This window comes from Lepidochelys olivacea (genome assembly GCF_965140295.1).
Source record: "Lepidochelys olivacea isolate rLepOli2 genome assembly, chromosome: 1".
NCBI classification, from domain to species: Eukaryota; Metazoa; Chordata; order Testudines; family Cheloniidae; genus Lepidochelys; species Lepidochelys olivacea.
The window spans coordinates 43,537,240-43,559,776 of NC_140411.1; the positions used below are offsets into that span (position 1 = coordinate 43,537,240).

At 40.8% G+C, this 22,537-nt stretch overlaps 1 protein-coding gene across 4 annotated transcripts in view; it reads left to right on the forward strand.

Moving 5' to 3' along the window:
* Positions 1-204: 204 nt before the first annotated feature.
* Positions 205-22,537, forward strand: part of SGCG (sarcoglycan gamma) — a 140,532-nt gene continuing 118,199 nt past the window's right edge. The window contains exons 1-3 of one of the 4 annotated variants that reach the window (XM_084633683.1): positions 205-478; positions 1,042-1,200; positions 2,888-3,011. In XM_084633683.1, coding sequence (XP_084489809.1) covers positions 2,994-3,011 — 18 coding nt within the window. In that variant the 5' untranslated portion in view covers positions 205-478; positions 1,042-1,200; positions 2,888-2,993. Of the gene's footprint in view, positions 479-1,041; positions 1,201-2,887; positions 3,012-22,537 lie in introns of those variants that run through there. The other 3 variants (XM_084633684.1, XM_084633685.1, XM_084633686.1) reach the window with 3 other exon arrangements.

Sequence of the window (22,537 nt, forward strand, 5' to 3'; positions counted from 1 at the left end):
GAAGACGCTCTGGGCTGGTGGGAGAGCGCTCTCTGCACGCAGCATAAGCTATGTTGGCGGGAGAAGCTCTCCTGCCGATGAGCAGCGGCACGTGCCAGCCCGCCGGGCGCGCGCTGTGTGGCGATGGGGCTGGCGGCGGTTGGAGCGACGCGGGGGCAGCTGGAGGAGTCTGTCCAGCGGCGCTGCGCCTGGGGCCCCGCAGTCGGAGGACGGACGCGGCGGGCCGCGGGGGAGGAGGTAGCCGGGAGTTTCCATCCCTTCTTCTCGGGTCCCCCGAGTGGCGGCGGCGACCCCCTTCCCCACCCCGGCGGCGTCCGCTGCCCGCGCAGCAAGTGGGGCAGCCGCCGAGTTGGGAGAGCGGGGAGGAGACTGGATGACGGTTCGTGCCTCAGGGCGGGTTCGGCAGCCCCCGCGGCATGAAGGGACGCAGGGGGACTCTGCCGCGTGCAGCCCCCGCGGAGCCGAGCGGCAGCAGCAGGTAAACCCTCATCAACTCCCCCCTCCCCATGCACCCTCTTCCCCCCCCCAGCCCGGCCCCTCTCCCGTCCGGACACCCCCCCCCACCCTCCAGCCCCCGCGCAGCCTCCTGCCTCGCCCCATCCCATACAGCCCCCTGCCTCGACCTGCCCTGTACGCCCCCCCCATCCCATGCAACCTCCTGCCTCACCCCATGGAGCCTCCTGCTTCGCCCCATGTCTCTGCGCCCCCCCCCTCCCGCCCCACTCCCATACACTGGGGCTAGTCCTTTCTGTCCCACACAGCCCCCTGCCTCACTTTCATCCCGTGTGGCCACCGCCCTCATCTCATGCAGCCCCCTGCCTTGCTCCCACCCCATATGGCCACCCTGGCCCACGCTGCGCTGTACCCCATTGGCTAGATACTGGGATGAGGGCAGTGGGAGGACAGTAATTCTTCCACCGATTGTTTGGGCAAAGAGAATGGCATTTGTTCTAGGTGGGAATTGGGGCGGGGGTGATGGGTGATAAATGGTATTTGTTGTGGATTTTATAAATACTACACACTTTGTGTTTTTTCCCCCAGAAGTGGAACTGATCGGTTCAGTTGAACTGGTTTCTCCAAGGGAGTGGGGTTTGAAGTGAGCATGTAGCTGTTACGTGAGATATGGTGATGATTTTGCTGGAAGCTTTTTATTTACCCCACCTATTCAGGTTGAGTGTAATGTAAATATTGTTTCTGAGGGTAAGATTAAACAGAAATTTCCATGCGCATGTGACTGCTACACAAAAGAGCAAACCAGTGAAAAAACTCACTTTGAAGGCGATTCACAAGTGTTTGCTGGGGGGGAGATACAGCCTTTTCTTCTGAGACATAAATAGTTGCAACATTTGAGTGGCTGATACTGTGATTTTAAGTTCTTTTGAAGGAGGATATTGTAGTCAGCAGTTAATTTCATCAAGTTTAACTTGTTTCAGTATGTTAAATATTTAGACTTTTCTGTCATTTATACAATTTATTTATGTGGATATATAATTTTAGCATCTTTAGCAAATACATTTTAATTTTGTATTGAAATTTGCATAACTTGTGTATCAACTTAGATTTCTGTAAAAATAAAATGAAACAAAGACTCCTCTTAAAGAATTGGCCTTCATCTCTATGTATGTGTATGAGATATATTATTTGTTGCACTATATGATACAATAGTTAATACACCACAAGAGTGGTATATTTTTTTGGAAATGTGTATTTTGCTGTACACCTTTAAGGAACACTTTTATATTCAAAGTAAGATTTCAAAAAAACAATGTTTCTAGTAATATTTCAGATTAAAACTGAAGAAATTTCAAATCTCATTTATTTTTCACTGTGGTATTTTGTTTTCATTGCTTTCAGGTAGGCCAGTGAAAATAAACTAGTCAGTTTCATGTTTGTTTATGTAGGTTTGTTTATTTAGCTATATTAAACACATAACTAATAAAAAGGGGCTCCTAACTAAGGCTTTAAGTGCCTATGCCATGAATTACAAAACCAAAACTGAACCACCTGCCAGCAACCAAACTCGTCTACCACAAATCAGATTGTCCTCAAAATCCACCTCCATAGCAGCCCACATAAATAGATGTACCTCTCAATGTGTCCTGAAGATCAGTAGACTTGAACTGTTTCAGACAGGTGATGGCTGTTCCACACAGAGAATGTCCCCTCACAGAGAATACTCTGCTGCTAGCCCTATTTCTTCTAAATCGAGAGGGACCCATCTTGAGCTGCTCCACGGATTGCAAGTGTGGTTGTTTCATTTTCAAATTCTCAAGCTCCATTACAGTGCTGCAATGTGTGGTGCAAACACCAAAGGGATTTTTTTTTAAAGGAATTAAAGTTCTGTTAACCTTAGATTTTTGAAAAAGGCTTTTGTGGGTTTTTTGAACAAAAAATGTACTTTTGAGCCAAATTTAGTGTGTCCCTCTAAAAAATGACACTGTTGAAGTAAAAATCACACTTCTGTCCTTACAAGTAACACCAATGATTACTATAACAAGGAAATTAGCAAAGACAATACTAATCAATTTTTTTAGACAGGGAACCCTTTATACATTAATGAGCAGTTATACATACCTATCAGAGTAAATGGCCCTATGAGTTTTGACAGCATTTTGTGTATATTCAATTTTCACTCTAGTCAATTTCCCTTATTTATGTGGATCTTTCACACAGCATCAAAAGAGAGAGAGGGAGAGAATTAAAAAATATATGGTTGGGGTAGGGGTAAATATAGAACTAGGAACTGTTTCCAACTCTTTTTTTTTAAAGTTGACTAGATTTCAAATTGACGAATTTCAAAGTTTTCATGCAACTGGTGGAACATAGTAAATAAATACGGCATTATGCATACAATGTTTTCATTGTAAAATATGTTGTCCTTTCACAGTTCTGACTACTTAAAGGGGGAAAAATTATTAGAGACTTGGTGGTGCTCTCAAAAACATGATAAATGAATCCTGGATTTCATGGAGGAAGTACTAGTGCATTAGAAGATGGAGCCATCCATACAGGTAATAAGACTGTCTTTAAGATAGTTTTACAGAAATGAATATATTGCAAAGCTTGTAAAATTAAATGTCTCTGAGGATATAACTAAGTAATAAAATATAAGAGGATGTAGTGATATGAGGAGTGGTGATTTAAGATTGTGGTTGCAGTTTTCAAATTTAGGTGCCTAAATGCTGATTTTAGTGCTCAGTTCAGCAAACGAAGATGATGTGAGTAACTTTACTGCTGTCTTTCAATTGATGTAAATGGAAATATTTTCTTAAGCAAAGTTACATGTGTGAATATATAAAGGACTGGACACTTAAATAAGCACTTGGGATCAATCCTGATTCTATTAAAGTCAATTGCAGAGCTCCCTGTGATTTCAGTGGGATTGGGATTTGATACATGGATGATAAAGGAGCCTAAATATGGATCTTATGCTGAATTTTGGGCACCCAAATTTGAAAATTAGACCTTCTGTTGTAATGCTCAAAACCAGAGGCAGTGTAATTGTGTATTTTTACCCTGTGTTAGATTTTGTTGTTATAAAACAGCTTTTTAAAAAATATAACTTGTTCTACAGAGCAGAAAATATATTTATCCCCAGGGCTGCTAGTTGTAAGAATGCTTTGCAGTGACCAGTGGGATATCTTGCTAAATGCTGTTTCATAATACTTCTGAGTAGTATACCTTGCCACTTGTGTTTAATCATCCCCCATATCCTGTATATCCTACATAATCTATTTTCCATATGAAACTTATTTACAAACAATTGTCCAGGAATATCATGAAAATAATCAATAATCAACTTTATAAGAATACAAGAATTAGCTCATCTGTTCTTATGTTTGACTACATACATACGTACAAAATAAACAATGTAGATACCACTCCCCAAATAATGCACTATTTTCACTGAGCTGCTGTATTAACTGTTATATCTGTAGATTATAATTTTTGATGTTGTTTGGAGCTGCAAACATTTACACAAAATATAAAATTACATTTACCTTTCATTCTCTTTTGGGAGCATAAGTTTTAACTTTTATGTTCTTATGTTATGTAACTGTACCTTATCAAATTGTCATTCTTGCTAAATTTGAGAATAATATTCAAGTTTAATTGCTTTCTGCTAGTGTTTGGAGTATTAAGTTTGTAGGGTTAATTACAGTTTTTCACTTAAAGATAATAGAGCCACATTGATAGGTTTAATCAGTTGGAAATGCCAATTTTTGTGTGGATTTAAATCAATTACAAAATGTCAGTCTAAGAAAACAAAGAATTAGTTTTAGTTTCACAAACTGCAATGTATGCAAATTATACAAAAATACTGTGATGAATTATTTATCTGTGGCTTATCTGTGAGCTTATCATTGACTAAAAATTCTGGTGTTCTAAATGTATATTCTGCCTTTGGTGCACAACATTTATAACAATGTTTCTAAAACTTTTAAAATATATTGACCTGCAATAGACTGTAGAAGAATAGTTTGTTTTGTTTATTTGCTTAGTGTGATGTATGGCGTTTGTGTTTTCTCATTGTTAAAGTAAAATAACTACTTTATTACCATGAAAAAGTATATACCATAAAATTACATTTCTGTTTTTTTTAAAAGAACATAAATTTCTCTTCTTCCTCAATATGATGAAAATGTAAAATCTGTGCAAAATTACTAGGTAATTACAAATATTTGGCGATAGCAACTTAGGAAGAGCCCAGTGTTCTGCATGTTTTCTAAGATGGGAAGTTTTTTAAATAAATATCTGGTCTTTGTTCCAAATTGAAGTCACCCTGCCAATGAAGGATTTAAAATAAATTTTGCAAATCTCTGAAGAATGCTATATAAAAATGGATTTTTTTTTAAAAAAACAACACTGGGATAATCATACGTATTGTTACCCTGGATTGATTCCAAGACATAAGATTTTCTGAGGCTTTGAAAAATCTATAGTCTGCCTTTTCTACATAAATCCACAATATATATGTATTTTAGTGGTTTAAAAAGGACCAGTTTCACAAAGCTAAAAAAATTAAGTCACATCAGCTGGGAGAGATAATTTAAACTGAAAAATGTAAATGATAATTTTGAACTGTATAAGAACACTTTACTAGTTGCCCCCCAAAAAGCCTCAACTGAGGTAGAAGGCAGTTCCAGTTTAAAAAAAAGAAAAATCTAACCTGGCTTAAAGGGGAAGCATAGGTGCCGACTTTGTGAGTGCTCCGTGCTTGAGCACCCCTGGGGAAAAAATGGTGGGTGCTGAGCACCCACCAGCAGACCCCCTCGCAGAACCTCCCCATCCCACCAGTGCCTCCTGCCTGCTGGTGGGCCCCACAGATCAGCGCCTCCTCCTCCCTCTCAGCGCCTACTGCCTGCCATGGATCAGCTGTTTCGTGGCATCAGGAGGCGCTGGAGGGAGGAGCGAGGGTGCTGCATGCTTGGGGGAGGGGGCAGCACTGGGTGGGGTGGGAAGAGGTCGGGTGGGACCTTGGGGGAAGGGTAGAGTCGGGGTGGGGCCTGGGCGGAGCCAGGGGGAGAGAAAGAAACTACAAAACATAAATAAATAAAAGATAAATATATAACTAATGGAAAAAAGGGAAATTGATAGCAATGAATGTAAATTGGAAAGTAAGAATCCTTAGAAAAAGTCAGTGAGAAGGAAAGGGGCACAAGGAGACAACTACTGCCAACCGAGTTAAAGACTATAAGGAGTTTTCCAAGTACAGTAGATAGCACATAATAGCCAGCTGGCTGAGGAGTGAGTAGGCCAGGGGAGCGGGAACAGGGAGAAGCCTGCCGGCCCAGTGCTGGGGAGGGGCCGGAGAGGAGGAGTCTGCTCTGCGGCCAAGTGAAGTCCCACCGCAGCCAGCAAGGGGAACCTTGGGGCGCACGCCTGGCTAAGGCACCCTGGGCGTGGGCCCAGTTTGCCTGGCCCTAAAGCTGGCTCTACATTATTAATAATGTGATATAACCCCTACAAAATGAGAAATTAAGAACCTTTTTTAACATATAACCATGACCTCATTATCTGCTGCAAAAGAAAATAAGTCCATACATTATTGTACTCTCTTTTTGATCATGTCAATAAGATTAATCAACACGCTCTACACTGAAGATTTAGTGATAACTATGCTTTCAATCCAGACTGTAAAATAAATATATTTTCAGATTTTAACCAATATATAAATTGGTTAGATGTCTAACTCCTTAGATGTCTATTGAAAACCAGAAGCATATTGATGCTGTTCTTCAGAAGTATCAGTCCCTTGATCATATAAAGGATTAATGAAACAACCTCTAACAGGCTGTCTACTTTATTCAATTCCTAGCTCCTTTTATATTGTTTTTTCCTCTCTCAGCTATGTTTCACACACACAAAAAAGTATGTATCTTAAAGATAATGATACATATGAATTAATGAAGTCTAATACTTTTGTTCTATCATATTTTTCAGAAGCAACAGATTACTGGATTTAACACTATATGAATGTGTTCCATGAAATAAAAGCATTTCTTTATTTTAGCAACATATCTCACATAAAATAATTTAAGAGAAATCAATATGCCTCACCTGTATTACCATTTGTTAAATATATATCACTGATCCACAAGAAAAGATCAATTGTTACAAACGTAATGTTATACTTAAAATTAGGTGAGCTTGGATGGGAGTAAAGAGAAAATTTTTAGCAAGTCCTTCTTAGTAGGACAAGTGGAAGTTCTCCCGTATTTCTTATGCCTCCTACAAGAGGATATCTACTTCTCTGGAAAACATTTAGGCCAAGAGACCTGAATTCAAGCTCATTCTTGATAAAGAGAGGATTTTAAAGTTTAAGAAAACTTCTAAACAAATAGGCAAAGGAATCTGGTAAAAGTATTTTATGGTAATGCTTTCATTGCTCCATTATTTTAAATATTGCCTTTCAAAAGATCAAATACAAATACATAACTAATGATATTTGGAATGAGTTAATCCAAATTTTGGAAATTATCCTATGTTCAAGAGTGATCACTTTTTCTTATCCCAAATTATCATCAGACCAAAAGGACTTCAGTTTCAGTATTTAATTAGTTCACATTTTAGTTTAAGCCATTTTGGTCCCAGTTGGTAATGTCCTGCTCATTGAGTGTATTTCCCCCATCCTACTGGAAATACAGAACAGTTAGTTTTATAGCATCATTTACCAAAAAGCAAGAGGGCAAATAGTGAAATCCAAAGGGAGTATATAAACTGATTCCACCTTCCACTGCTCCAGTATTCTTTGCTTTCTCTTTTTGGAAGAATAGAGCACAGCTCTGAGTCTTCTTACTCCAGGCTTTTCTTTACTCTTGCTCTTTTCTCCAATGATACAACATGACTCCAAAAATGGGCGAGAAGAGGAAGGATGAAAATAGAAAGGAACAGGTCAAGAAAAAATAGCCAGACACGCTTCTCTGAAGATTCTATGAGTTGTGCAACTTGCCAGTGATACGAAAAACAAACCTAAGAAACCCCAGTGGATCCATCACCAATTGTGCAGACTCCACTTACTCTGTTGTTCTAGACCCTTTATTATCCTTTCCCACAGGGATTTCATCCCTCTGGCTAATATCTTCTTCCAGGAACAGATTCTGTCTAGTGCTACTGAGGGAGTTCCCTCCCTTGCAGTCCTCTGCCCCTGCTGCCTCTATCCCACAGCTTTTAAAGTTGTCTTCTTCAGAGGCTGCTCCTGCTGCTTCTTCCCTCCTCCTCCAGTCTATTTCAAACAGTATGTGAGTTGCTATAGAATTCAGAGGGAGCTGGCTTTGCAAACGTCCCCTGCCAATAACTTTTCTTGCTAATTTTGTGTTGAATTTGGCTTCATTTTTCTTTGCAATCCACCAGAGGATGCTCATGTGTACTTTCAGCATAGTGTTGGCTGCAGCATTTATTTTTTTCAGTTTCAGACAATTTGTTCCCTAGTGATTTCCTCTACTTTGTTTTCCCATCAAATGGGTTTTTCTTGATCTTCCATCCTTTTCTGAGAGCTTCATCTGCTTCCTCCTCTAAGTCCTTAAAATAATTTCATTTCCTAGGGGCATAGACAACTTTATTTGGAGGATAAGGGCTTGCATTAAAAAATAAAATAGCTATTGAATATCATGTTCACACTAGCTATTTTTTGTAGCGGGGCAGTTCCCTAATTATTCAGTTTATTCTTTTCAGCACAGAAAGGGTATAGTCCTCTGATTGTCTCAGCTGCTTGAAGTCCCTCTCTTTCTCCTGGGGTTCAACCAGCTCTTTTGTAGCCTGGGCCAGGTTGAAGGTCTCTCCTGCAGCAGGCTCTTTCTCCTTTCTTCCCTGGCAGGGAAATGGCTCAGCAAGTAGGGTCTTGTCTTTTGAGGGGGGATTCTCAGTTCCTGTGTGAGTCTCATCTGTGTGTGCTTCTGATTGGCTTTTTCCCTTTGTCTCTCACAGAGGATCTCAAGATGTTTATCCTCTTACTCTGTCTCTCTCTAGGAAGACCTGGAATAGGTCCAGCTAGCTTTTACTCATCTGCAGCTGACTTCTAGAGCCTCCTGATAGGCTCTATTCTTCTTTCGTTTCCCTCGCTCCCTCCTCATTTCTTCCATTTGTTCTTTTCATAAAGGTAAGGGGTAGGGCAGATATCATGGAGCCTGTAGCTCTTTGGCTGCTTTCTACAGCCTCTGACCTCAGCCTATCATGCCTGGGGAGGCAGCTGTCAAAGGGCCTCCAGCTGCTATCTTACTTGGAGTATTTTTCTTCTCAGACTCTGGTGAGCAAGGAACCCAGGAGATTATATAACAGGGGTGGCCAAACTTACTGACCCTCTGAGCCGCATCTAAGAATCTTCAGAAGTTCAAGAGACAGGGCACATCTGCCAGGTCTCGGGGCTTCAGCCCTGTGGGAGGTGCCTTAAGGGGCTTGATGCTTCAGCCCCACTCCTGCTGAAGCCCCGAGCCTCAGCAGGCGTGCCCTGTGAGGCTGAAGCCCCGAGATCACCCTCCCCACTGGACAGAAGGTCCTACTTCACCACCCACTGCAAGGCAGAGGTCTCAAGCTCCCCACTCCCCTTCCAGTATGGTAGCTGCGGAAAGGGCGGGGGGGGGGGTTGTTCCGTAAGCCATACTTTAACTGTAAAAGAGCCACATGCGTCTCGCGAGCCACAGTTTGACCATCCCTGTTATATAAGCAGAACATACAAACAGTTGTTTTCCAGTGCAATCAATGGATCAGATGTAGGCTGTTTCCTTTCTTCATTCTGCCACATAATAGTTCTACAAAGATCGTGACTATATAAAACTAAGAGGTTAACTAAATATTTGTTTGCCAAAGAGTACTGTGTTTGTTCTTAATTCTGCAGCCATACACCACTCTTACTAAGTGAGGAGAGACTGAGTGAATTACAGAAACAAAGTTTATATTTTCAGAGCGCTAAAATGAAATCGCTTAAAACACGGCTGCTTAAAAAGGAGGAAACTACAATTCCAACAGCAAGTGGAACAGCTTCTGCTGGTTGTACTACTGAGCTGTCTTGGCCATCACATGCAACAGGAATCTAATGTCAGTTGGCTGATGTCATTAGCATTTCTGAGATACCTCATCAGCTACAACTTAAATCTTTTGCTATGTGTAACCTTGGCAAAGGAGCCATTCTTTCTGCTCACCCAGGTTTGATGATTTTCAGTGGCTCCATTATTCTGAAGCTAGTGACAGTGTACTTTGTTTCTACTGTTGTACAGCTTTTAGGCACAAGCTACTTTTGACTAAGTACACAAATGAAGCTCTCATAGAGTCTGGATTCTTTATTTAGAAAAAGACTTAAGACAAATTTGAGAGGCACCAAGCTTCCTTGTGTCACCACAAAGCTGTTGCTATTTTTCAAAAGTCCACAAAGAATGCTGGTGACACGCTAAATTTTCAAAAAGAAAAGGAGTACTTGTGGCACCTTAGAGACCAACATGGCTGCTATGCTAAATTTTCAGTATTCTTAGAGGAAAGAGGAAAACAGGAAGATATTAATTAAAATAATGACAGGTTTCAGAGTAACAGCCGTGTTAGTCTGTATTCGCAAAAAGAAAAGGAGTACTTATGGCACCTTAGAGACTAACCAATTTATTAGAGCATAAGCTTTCGTGAGCTACAGCTCACTTCATCAGATGCATATCGTGGAAACTGCAGCAGACTTTATATATACACAGAGAATATGAACCAATACCTCCTCCCACCCCACTGTCCTGCTGGTAATAGCTTATCTAAAGTGATCATCAGGTGGGCCATTTCCAGCACAAATCCAGCAGGAGAGTGAATTTGTGTGGGGGGGTGGAGGGTGAGAAAACCTGGATTTGTGCTGGAAATGGCCCACCTGATGATCACTTTAGATAAGCTATTACCAGCAGGACAGTGGGGTGGGAGGAGGTATTGGTTCATATTCTCTGTGTATATATAAAGTCTGCTGCAGTTTCCACGATATGCATCTGATGAAGTGAGCTGTAGCTCACGAAAGCTTATGCTCTAATAAATTGGTTAGTCTCTAAGGTGCCACAAGTACTCCTTTTCTTTTTAATTAAAATAATGTGAAGTAGGGCTGTCAAGCTGTTAAAAAATTGTGATTAATAGCGCAATTAAAAAACTTAATTGTTAAACAATAATAGACCACCATTTATTTAAATATTTTTGGATGTTTTCTACATTTTAAAATATATTGATTTCAATTACAACACAGAATACAAAGTGTTCAGTGCTCACTTTATATTTATTTTTTATTACAAATATTTGCATTGTACAAAACAAAAGAAATAGTATTTTTCAGTTCACCTCATACAAGTACTGTAGTGCCAATCACTCACACAAACAAGTCTGTTTATATTTGCAGGAGATAAAGCTAACCTCGTCTTCTTTACAGTGTCACCTGAAAGTGAGAACGGGCGTTTGCATGGCACTTGTAGCTGGAGTCGTAAGATATTTACATGCCAGATACGCTGAAGATTATTATGTCCCTTGATGCTTCAGCCACTATTCCAGAGGACATGCGTCCATGCTGATGACAGGTTCTGCTGGATAATGATCCAAAGCAGTGTGGACTGACACATGTTCATTTTCATCATTTGAGTCAGATGCCACCAGCGGAAGGGTTGATTTTCTTTTTTGGTGGTTTGGGTTCTGTAGTTTCCACATTAGAATGTTGCTCTTCTAAGACTTCTGAAAGCTTGCTCCATACCTCATCCCTCTCAGATTTTGGAAGGCACTTCAGCTTCTTAAACCTTGGGTCAAGTGCTGTAGCTATCTTTAGAAATTTCACATCGGGATCTTCTTTGCATTTTGTTAAATTTGCAGTGAAAGTGTTCTTAAAACAAACAACATGTGTTGGGTCATCATCCAAGACAACTGTAACATAAAATATATGGCAGAATGCAGGTAAAACAGAGCAGGGGACATACAATACTCCCCCAAAGAGTTCAGTCACAAATTTAAGTACCGTATTATTTTTTTAACGAGCATTATCAGCATAAAAGCATGTCCTCTGGAATGATGGTCAAAGCATGAAGGGGTATATGACTGTTTAGCATATCTGGCAAGTAAATACCTTGCAGTGCTGGCTACAAAAATGCCATGCGAACGCCTGTTCTCACTTTCAGGTGACATTGTAAATAAGAAGTGGGCAGCATTATCTCCTGCAAATGTAAACAAACTTGTTTGTCTGAGCTATTGGCTGAACAAGAAGTTGGACTGAATGGACTTGTAGGCTCTAAAGTTTTACATTGTTTTTTTTTTATGCAGTTTTTTTTGTACACAATTCTATATTTGTCTCTCACAGAGGATCTCAAGATGCTTATCCTCTTACTCTGTCTCACTTGACAGCACTAGTTATTTTGACAAATAAAATATGCAGAATTTTGCAGAATTTTAAAATGTGCACAGAATTTTGAAATTTTTGGTGCAGAATTTTTAATTTTTTGGTGCAGAATTTCCCAGGAGTGTCACATGAATTTCAGAAGTATATTTCAAGGTTTGCCACAAAGGCAAAACAACTACGAAGGCAACAGGCACTGGCTACATCGAACACTTGTATTGTATTAATCTACCACTATTGTAGATTAATCTACCACTATTAGGCCATATGTCCTTGAATTTGTCTCCAGCATCCATTTCAGCAGTTTTTCAGTTTTCATAGCCTCTTTTGGGTCAGTCCAGTCGGTATTCCAATGGTCCTCTTAACAGGGCTCAGGTGTTGCCCACATTCTCCACCACGTGTTGGGGGGGTTGGTGTCCGAGCCTGGCAGTATCATGTAGTATCAGTACTCTGGGCTGTGTCGTGCAGTGGCGAGAGTTCGTGGCTGTGTCACCATGTGGTGAGAGTCTGTGACTGGAGATAGGGATACCTGGGCCCTCCCATACGCCACCAGATTCCTACCAATCATCCAGTAAATAGTAGTTCAAAATATGCAGCCTTGGAGGTGGGTGTCCCCATGCCTGTTCCCTGGGACACTTCCTACCCTGGCTTCAGTTCCTCTAGTGCCACTGGTTTGTTTCTGCATTCTCCCTGGAGTCCTCTCTTGTTGTGCTCTAGAGAGTCTTCCTCTCTTAGTCGCGGCTTGTCATTGTCCACCTCCATGGTTGAAGGGCTTGCAGTAGCCTGGCAGTGCGACCTCTCTCAGCTGCATGGGGCCTCGGTGACTTCTCAGCAGGACCCTGCAACACATAACTGCTCTCCTACTCTGTCCACCCAGACTGAGCTAAGCTGTTCCTTTTGAGCTCAGTTTCCACTGTGAGCATGCCCAGAAGGGGCAGCTGGGCATGGCTTTGTGGGCCCAGAGCTGCTCCTTAACTATTACCTTACCAGTGCGGGGCTTGGAAACCTCATCACAATCCCTTGCAGCCCTGGTCTGAGCATGCTCAAGTGTGGATGGAATCTTCATAGAAGTTAGTTGCAAAGATGTAGCAAGTCTCTACTGAGTGTCTGCTAAATAAATTTCTTGAAAGGGTTATAACTTAGCCAGATTTGGGTGAATTTTCACAGTGATGGGAAAACCACATTCTGACACAAAGGTCACCCCTTGCCAAATTTCAGGTCCTGGATCTAAAGCCAGGAGGCTTTTGTGCTTAAAGAAAAGGTCACCAGAATTTTCTAACATGGTTAATCAAATGTATTTTACTCTAAACTTGTTCTTGGAGAGATGAGAAATTTTCCAGAACAATTCAGCCTGAGGCACACACCCAGCATGAAAAATTGAAGCCCAACTGATTAGAGTTTGTTTTCCATTGATTACAGCTTTGCTGGTGTCTTAAAATGGGAAGTATCAGGCAACCATAATAGCTGGTTTTACCAGCCCTGCCTATGATAAAGATAACAACCAACTGGGCAATCAAATTTGAAAGAAATATCCCACCTTCCCTATTCACCTCAGTCACATCATGCCTCTCAAATTTTCTTTAAATCTCAAAAAAAACCCAAATGAGCTTTACAGTGTGTCCTGAGTATCAACAAAACTGAGTTAACTGGAATCCAGTGGAGGAAAATGAATTCTTAAGTTGAGGGTCCTTAACAGAAAATGCCTTTCCATAAAAGAGAAGATAGTCCCAGTGTCCCCACAGAGTACAACCATGACTGTATCAGGTGGAGTTAAGGGTCTGGGTGCTACCCATATTTATGAAGTGATTTGAAATCTATGATATTTGAAAAGCATTATAAACATTAACATTATTTTATATCATTTCATTTTTTGGAGTGGGGGGAGATTTTAGCTTAAATTTTCAGTAGTTTCATTATGATTTCTATATAAAATTAATAAAAGAATAGATATGAAAAAGATGCGAAAATTATTTAAAAAGCAACACATTTACAAAATTAAAAGCAAAATAATCCTTATATATATATATATATATCTCATTAATTAAAAGAGGACACCAGACTAATATAAATACATTTAGAGTCTTAATCTTACTAACAGAAAATGAAGCTTCATCATCAGAGATATTAGTGCAAGGAACAGTCTTCCATAATGTTTTTCACCAAATTCATGAGTGTACAACTTTGCTAATGGCTGCTTCCTGCTCCCAGGATGCAAACCAGGCACTGTTGCACAAGTGAAGCATATCTGGTGCTCTGTGTAATGATGTGTGGTGGGTCTGGCACCTTACCGTCCCTTTGGGGCAAAGGGTGGTGGTGTGTCAGAACCTCTCCACTTCCAAGTTTGCGTGCTCGCCTCTCTGAGTGGCACGGTGCAGCCTAATGGCCTCTCTCCATGCAATCACCCTTCTTAGGGTAGTGCGGCCTAATAGCCAGAGTCCCCACAACTTGCCCCAGTGCCAGGGCAGTGCGGCCCAGTGGCCAAAGTGTATATAATTGCCCTTGCAGGCGGGTAGTGTGCCCTAGCAGCTGGAGTCCATATAAGTCACTCCCAGTATCAGGGCAGTGCAGCCAAATGGCCAGATTCCATAGATGTCGCCCCCGCATCAGGGCAGTGTGGCCCAATGGCCAAAGTCCATAGAAGTCGCCTCAGTGTCAGGGCAGTGCAGCCCAATGGCCAAAGTCCATGGAAGTCACCCCAGCGTCAGGACAGTGTGGGCCAGTGGCTGGAGTCCATAGAATCACCCCTCACAGGAGGGTTAGAGTGGCCTAGTGGCCAGAGTCCATATGATTCACATGCTGGACCACACCCCATTCCCCCGTGCTCTCCACTGGGTCACCCAGGGCCCTGGTAGTGGCAAGTTCCCCTTGCCACCGGCTCGGCGGGGATCCGCCTGAAACACGCCGAGCCTCAGCGCAGCTCTAATGCCATTTTCTTCTAAAGTTCCCCTGGGTCACTTCCTACTGTAACCTCCGGGTCCTCTGTGTCTGGGGGTCCTCCAGTCAGTTCCCCTTCTGTGATGTATTCCATCTGGGCATAGGGTTGCGTCCCAGTCTGTCTGGCTTCCTGGTCTTAGAGTGCAGGCTATCCCTCTTCAGGAGTTGGCAGTGTGCCTCCTTCCCCTCCAGCAGTCTGCCCAGACTGGGCAGCTCTGTGGGCTTTTATACCTGTTCTCCAGTTGAAGCATGCCCAGCAGAGCCTCAGGGGCATGGCTTCCTCTACTAGGAAGGAAGGGTTAACCCCTGCGGTACCAGTGCGGGGCTGCTCCGCCCTGTCACATGGTGCTTTTCAGTTCAACTTGGTAATTGGATCATTGGCACTCCCTTGAGAGGGAGAAGAGAAGCCAAAAGACACTGCCCTCCATCCCCTGGTCAGGACAGAGTAAATAGATGATTCAATTCATGCAAAGACCCAGAGAGGAGAGCAGCACAACCAGTTAGTGGAACTGGGAAAGTAACCTTAAATCAGCTAAGGATTTTTTTTTAATAAAAGCTTTTTATAAAAATTTATTAGACGTGGAAGTGGCAGTAATTATAGATCCGTATGCGTCTGTTTGCTCATATCGTATTTACTAATAATATATTTATTTGAGCATGAGCTTTCGTGAGCTACAGCTCTGATGAAGTGAGCTGTAGCTCACGAAAGCTCATGCTCAAATAAATTGGTTAGTCTCTAAGGTGCCACAAGTACTCCTTTTCTTTTTGCGAATACAGACTAACACGGCTGTTACTCTGAAACCTACTAATAATATGTTACTTTTATTTTTTATCAAAGTAACCAAACATACATTCTAAACATTCTGTTAATTACACTTATTTTGTTTGGCCTACAGCCATGGTTTAAGTTCAAATGTGTATTGATGTTCTTTCTTATATGTTTGGTAAGCTGTAGAAGAATTAACATACACATACATGATAAGTAACACAGAAGATGCAATATGAAACATAGCTACTTGAGAATGCATAGCTCATACTAGATTTAGTGTTCTAAAAGACTGATAATTATTTAAGGAGGAAAAATATAATGTGCAGGACACTAGAAGAAAATAAATAGTAGTACAACAGGATGAAATAAAAAGTAAGAATATAAACACTAATTTGCTGCTGTTCAGCAAAGTTTAATAATTTATTCTGCATATTCTCTTCCAGAACTCATTAAAAATAAGTTATTGCTCCAGTCCCAGTTTCTGAACACTTCTGATGACATTAATTGAGATATTTATTTATTCTTTGATTTTTTTTTTATGTTTAATGTTTCATACATTAGATAGGTGGCAAAGCTGACAACAAATGTCATGCCAATCTAGAATCAGAGCAATATTTCTCTTCTCTCAAGTGGGAAATAAAACAGGAGAAACTGAACTCCAAACAAACTTTATATAAAGGAAACAGAAGAATTTTATCAAAATGAAGTAATAACTTTGTAATCTTTTGCATTCTGAATAGATTTTGTGGTAGCTCTTTTTATCCCTCCAGAACAAGTAGCCAAATTTTAAAGAAATTTCGGCCCCCAAATCTTAAAGTATCTATAAGCTTATCCATGAGTGTATCAAGTCCTTCAAAACCGCATTATCTAGAGGCTTATTCTTCATCTAAGACTCAGTGGGAATTTCAATTAAGCAAAAGCTTTAGTGTCTTAATATTAAGGAAATGTCTACATCACATTTTAATTTTTCATAAATCCAGTGGGTTAATCATAGAGGCTCTTTGACTGAAAGCTGTGTGCTACCACTCTGAAACCTATTTTATTTAGAAATCTTTGATTTTGAAAAATATATTTAGCAGTATTTGTCATACATTCATGATTTAGTTTTCTGTGTGTAAATGAACTCTGGTGTTGTATATTCTAAACAGAAGTTGATGAAGGATTAATGGGCAGAGAATTCATAAAATGAAAGGAGTATTTTGTAACTCTGTCATTAACTGGGACTGTGTCAGTCCTAAATTTATTATCTGAAGCTTTTGGATGTCTGATTAGACCTTCAATTTTAAAGCAGGCTACAATGTGAATGCATAGTTAGAAAAAAGGAAATACATGGTACTTTGAGAAATAAAATGGTGCAAGCATATAAAACATATGGATAATGATTACAGTGCTTCACATAGCAAATGTTTCCACAGCTTTTAATCTTCTATAAATCTTTCAAATGTATATCTTAATGTATTTTAAAATGTAAACAGCTACCAGCACTGATTTTAACCAAAGTATCATGAACGAAAACAGAGTTTGAGGGTTAGTATTTGCATAATCAGGCTAATATAAGCAGTGCAAAGCCAGAATTCTTGTTTTTACATTTAAAACTTGAACATAAAATTACACTTATGAATGTAACATAATGTTAGCATAATTTGATCACTAAATATATAGTTTTAAGGCCTGCACCTGCATCCCTTACATTGTTTTAAACAAAGATTATGGTATACATTTTCATATTTCATATGTAAGGGGTAAGAAAATTTATTAGCCACTGTTGTGCTGTTTTAATTATATTAATTACTAATAATTATAAAAGATGTATTATAATTAGAGTATTGTTAACATTAATAAGGATTTTATTGAACAGATTATTAGATTTCCATTGGAAATTATGTATGCAGTCTGAATATATATTTTCTTTAAATTAGCAATGGGTGTTATAGGAAGCTAAAGAGTTTAGTAATCCTCTGATTTTAATCTTGCAAGGCGCTGAGTAACTCTGAATTTTTGGTGCCCTGGACCTAATAGGGTTGGGCCCTTTTATTGTACATCAGAAATTTCTTATGCTGGTACAGTTAGTGCAGTGTGTTGGAGTCAGTGCCTAAACAATTTTAACTGTCATGCTAGCTGTTTATGTCACAGATTAAAATTAGCTGTGTCTATGTTGCCAGTGGAAGGAGATGGAATGTAAGACATGGCCAAACATGTGAACGAATTTTTTTTCAGTGATATTTAGCCAGGCCTAAAATACCTTCCACTGCAGATTTGAAAGTGGTGGAAAAGTTACATGTTGTATCTTGGGAGGAGACTGATTATACTTAATTCAGCAGTCTGTGTTGTTTCAGATCTCTAAGGTAAGTTATGAAAAGTGCTATTGGTTTGTTTTGATATTGGTATTATAATAAAAAGAGAGAGTTTTTTGTACTGACAGTTTTTGGATCTGTTCAGATTATCTTCCATCTGTTCCTTTCTATGACATTCTGAGCTGTTGGTGTCCTATTTTAAGATCACGTTTCTATGTGTTTACTTTAGGAACCAAAGTTAAAGTGTTGATTTTTAATATATAATTATAAAAATATTGAAAAATTTAACTTTATAGACTACAATATGACTGTTTGTGGAAATAGTTAAATTCAGTAGTGTATTGCATTATATATGCTTTTTTTATGTAATACTAAAGAAGATAATTTTGTAACACTTTTTGAGTTTATATAATGTAACAAATACATACACAGATTTTTCAGTACATTTTTTTAATCTCAGCTGTGAGAGAATCTGTAGTATACAGAGTGAATCTATTCTCTGTACATCTAGCACAGACCCAAGGCTTAATCCAGTCCAGAATGGGGTCTTTACTCCCATTTTTCCCTCTCTCTCCCCCTACTCATAGGGTATGGGGATCAAAGGGAGGGAGGCAGAAGGAGCTGCCATGAACAACTTCTGATCACATAAGGAAGAAATCAGAGATGGTTCTTGGACACCACCAGGACAGCCACCTTGAGTTAAATTGCAACTTGTGACCTACATTAGAAGTAAAAGGCTCTAAATCAGTGGTCACCAACCGGTAGATTGTGATCGACTGGTCGACTGTGGAGCCTCTGACAGTCAATCTCGGTCACAGAGTAGGGTTGCCAACCCTCCTGCAGCCAAACCGGGAGATAGGCCGCTAACAGTCCGGTGGCGCAGCAGGGCTAAGGCAGGCTCCCTGCCTGCCCTGGCCCTGCGCTGCTCCCAGGAGTTTCCAGCATGTCCAGCAGCGGCTCCTGGTGGGGAGGAAGGGGCAGAGGGTCTCCTCCGCACGCTGCCCTCACCCTCGGGCACCACCCCCACAGCTCCCATTGGCTGGGAACGGGAAACTGTGGACAATGGGAGCTGCGGGGGCGGTGTCTGTGGACGGGGGCAGTATGTGAAGCCACCTGCCCCTCCCCCCCAGGAGCCACTGCTGGACATGCCGGCCACTTCTGGAAGCAGCACGGGGCCAGGGCAGGCTGGGAGCCTCCTTTAGCCCCGCTGCATGGCTACCTGAGGTAAGCGGCACACTGCCGGAGCCTGCACCCCAACCCCCTGGCCAAGCCCTGAACCCCCTGCTGACCCCAACTGCCTACCCCAGCCCTGACCCCCCACACTGAAACTCCCTCCCAGAGCCTGTACCCTGCACCCCAACCCCCAGCCCTGAGCCCCCTCATGCACCCCATGCCCTGCACCCCCTCCTGCACCCCAACCCCCTGCCCCAGCCTGGTGAAAGTGAGTGAGGGTGGGGGAGAGTGAGTGACGGAGGGAGGGGGGATGGAGTGAGTGGGGTGGGGCCTCAGAGAAGGGGCAGGGCAGGGGCATAGCCTTGCGGAAGAGGCAGAGCAGGGGGTAGGGCAAGGATGTTTGGGTTTGTGTGATTACTGTTATTTCTGCATTTTCTTTGAGGTAAATCCTGGATTGCACTTAAATTCAGAAAGTGATCTTGTGCTTAAAAAGGTTGGAGACCACTGCTCTAAATTCTGTAATTACTTAAATCTGGTATTAATGAGTGCCATTTTAATAAATGTATTAAAAGACAAGTAGATTTGTAATAAATATGTGATTTTGGCCTCTGTTGACTTCTTCAAACCCTTAAGAAATCTCTTTTGCAAAGATTCAGTAACTCTGCAAATAAATATGAGTAATATTTCACAGAAGAAAGTTGGATCGGGGAAAGTAGATTATACTTTGCAGTTTACTTCTCAAAACACTCTGCTGTCCCCACCAGTGGCTCCTGTCAGCCACTGCTTTCCCCGCCCCATTGGCTTCCATTTACCCATTTAGCATGGGTAAAACAAAGTTTTTCCTTATCTTCATTCTTAAAAATGGCTCAACCATTTTTGCTGAAACTTTCCAAGACAATTCAGTATGAGGCAGACACTTGGCATGGAAAATTTCAGCCCAAATGATTACCATTTGACAAAGTTATAAACAGCTGAAAACAGGATCTTGAGACATGTCAAGCAACTTTCACTACAGGCTTTAGTATTTGTGCTGCCTATAATATGTACAAAATATATTATACTACTTCTGACAGTATATTAGGGGACAGCATTTACATTTCTGTCATTGGGCAAAAAAGGATTTCTTTGTTTGTCCTTTTGTTTTCCTTACTAGTTTTCTTCTTGTTTGGACTGTTGATTATATCTGAAGTAAAGAATATATTGGGGAAACATAAATAATATTTAAGAACAACAACATCTGTGGCTTCCATTTATTAATAGAGCATCAGAAAGAAAATTACTTAAATGTTTGATTTATTTAGATCAAAATTCTACAAGTGTAACTCTTCTGATCAAGCATGTACACATGTATTCCTGCTGAAGTGCTTGCCTATGTGACTGCAAGTTGTTCAATGTAGCCCATAATTTTTAAACAATATATTATTTGTGTTTAGTTGAATGTGTGCTGATTGCTCTAGCAGGATGCTTGTCCACTTCAATAATTATTAGAATCAATATTGTATTTCCTGCCTTGCATATCTGTGCAGTTATTACAGTAGGTTTGTTGACGTGTATGGTACAATAGTCTATTTAGTTAACTATTACAAAATGTAACTCAGATTGGCTTGGATCTGAGCACTGTGGAGTGAAAAGTGGCAGAAAACTCAAACAAAGAGTACTAATTAAATGCAATCCAGGTGAGAGGACATTTATATTTGGATACTGCAGGAATTAGTCCTTCTTATTTAACATTTTCATTAACAAACTGGAAGTGAAGGTAAACTACAGGTTATCTGTGAATTTCAGTGATGGAAGGTGTTGTGAATATCAGTGATCACAGAGAAATAATAGAAATGGGCCTAGAAAGGTTAGAAATGTGGGCATAAATTAAAATGGTATTAAGCAAGGAAAAATGGAAACAATACAATTGGAGGAAGGTATCTGAAACACATATCACTAATGGGAAAGTAACACATAGAATGTACTAATATTAAAAGATACAAAAGTCATAAAGGAGAGCAGATTTGATCTGAGCTCGTAGTCTGGGTTGGTAGAAAGAAAAACTAATGTAACGTCTTGCTGTATAGACAGAGGCATCATGTTGCACAGTAGGGAGGTGATAAGCACTTATTAGGGTTTGTCTACACTGCATCTGGGAGTGAGCCTCCCAGCCCAGGTCCGCAGACTTGTGTTAGCTGAGCTTGTGCTAGCGTACTGAAAATAGCTGTGTACCCATTGCTTTGATGTTATGGCTAAGGCTGGAGCTAAGGCTGTCAAGGCCGCCCCCTGACTCCAAGGCTTTCCAGTGTCTACACCCCTATTTTTTGTGCACTAGCACAAGCCCTGCTAATGCGAGTCTGTGGATCTGGACTGGGAGACTCTCTCCCAGATTCAGCGTAGACTTACCCTATAAGTTTCTGAGAATGAATCTAGAATATTTGACACTATGTTTTGGCCACCTCAATATCACATAAATTTAAAAAAATGGAGGGTAATACTAAAAGAGCAACAAAATTATCCAGGGTTAGAAGGATTTATTTATGAGGAAAAATTAAGAAGTAAGTATGTATAGTATATCTTTGTTCTTCAAGTATGTACCAGTTTGGATGCCCCTGCAAGTGACAATGTGCCTTAGGTGTGTAAGATCAGATCCTTTTGAATATCAGTGTATTTTAGGGCCACACATGCACCCAGTGCCACCTCATGCTTCCACGGAAAGGGCATAAAGGACAGACTGGCCATGACACTCACTTAGTTCCCTCTTACTCCAGAAGACGGAACCCAGCAAGTGTCCATGTCTTTACTTCTTAGAGCTTCAAACTTGTTCTTTTCTACTAAATTAGTGAAGAAATATAGCCTTCACCCTTCCGTTTTTTCTTCTTCAATTTGGATGTTAAAAAAGTGTGTGTGTGTGTGTCGCTCTCTCTCTCTCTCTCTCTCTAAAATCAGTGAACTTCTCATGAAACCCTATTACAAAAAGAAGTGATTTCATTGCTTCATCTGCAAACCATGGAGGAGATTCCAGGGAAGAGACTTCTACTTCCTAAATTTCCTTATCCCAGAGAAGAAAAGGGGGTGTTCACTCTATCCTATACCAGAGGAAACTGAACAAATACATATGCCACCTCAGATTCAGGATGGAAATGCTTGCCTCCATCATTCCACCTCAGCAGGCTCAAGACTTGTTCATGGTTTTCAGCTTGCAAGACACATACTTCAACACAACCATCCACTCAGCTCACAGGAAGTACCTGAGATTCATAGTAGGACTAAATCACTACCAGTACAAGATGCTGCTATTTGGATTCTCCACAGCACTGAGAATCTTCACAAAATGACTAGTGGTGGTTCAACTCCCAAACTGCCCAGGCTTGATTTCATAACACCACAGTTAGGTACTCCAGATCCAAAGTCCCTACATCTAACAGCCTGGATGTTGGCTGGTTAAGTACCATGGACAGATTTTGCTCTAAATAAATCCAGGAGATCCTGATACAGAGCAGCAAGACATCTATCAGAAAGGCTTATTTGTTAAAATGGAAGAGGTTCTTGATATGGGCAGCT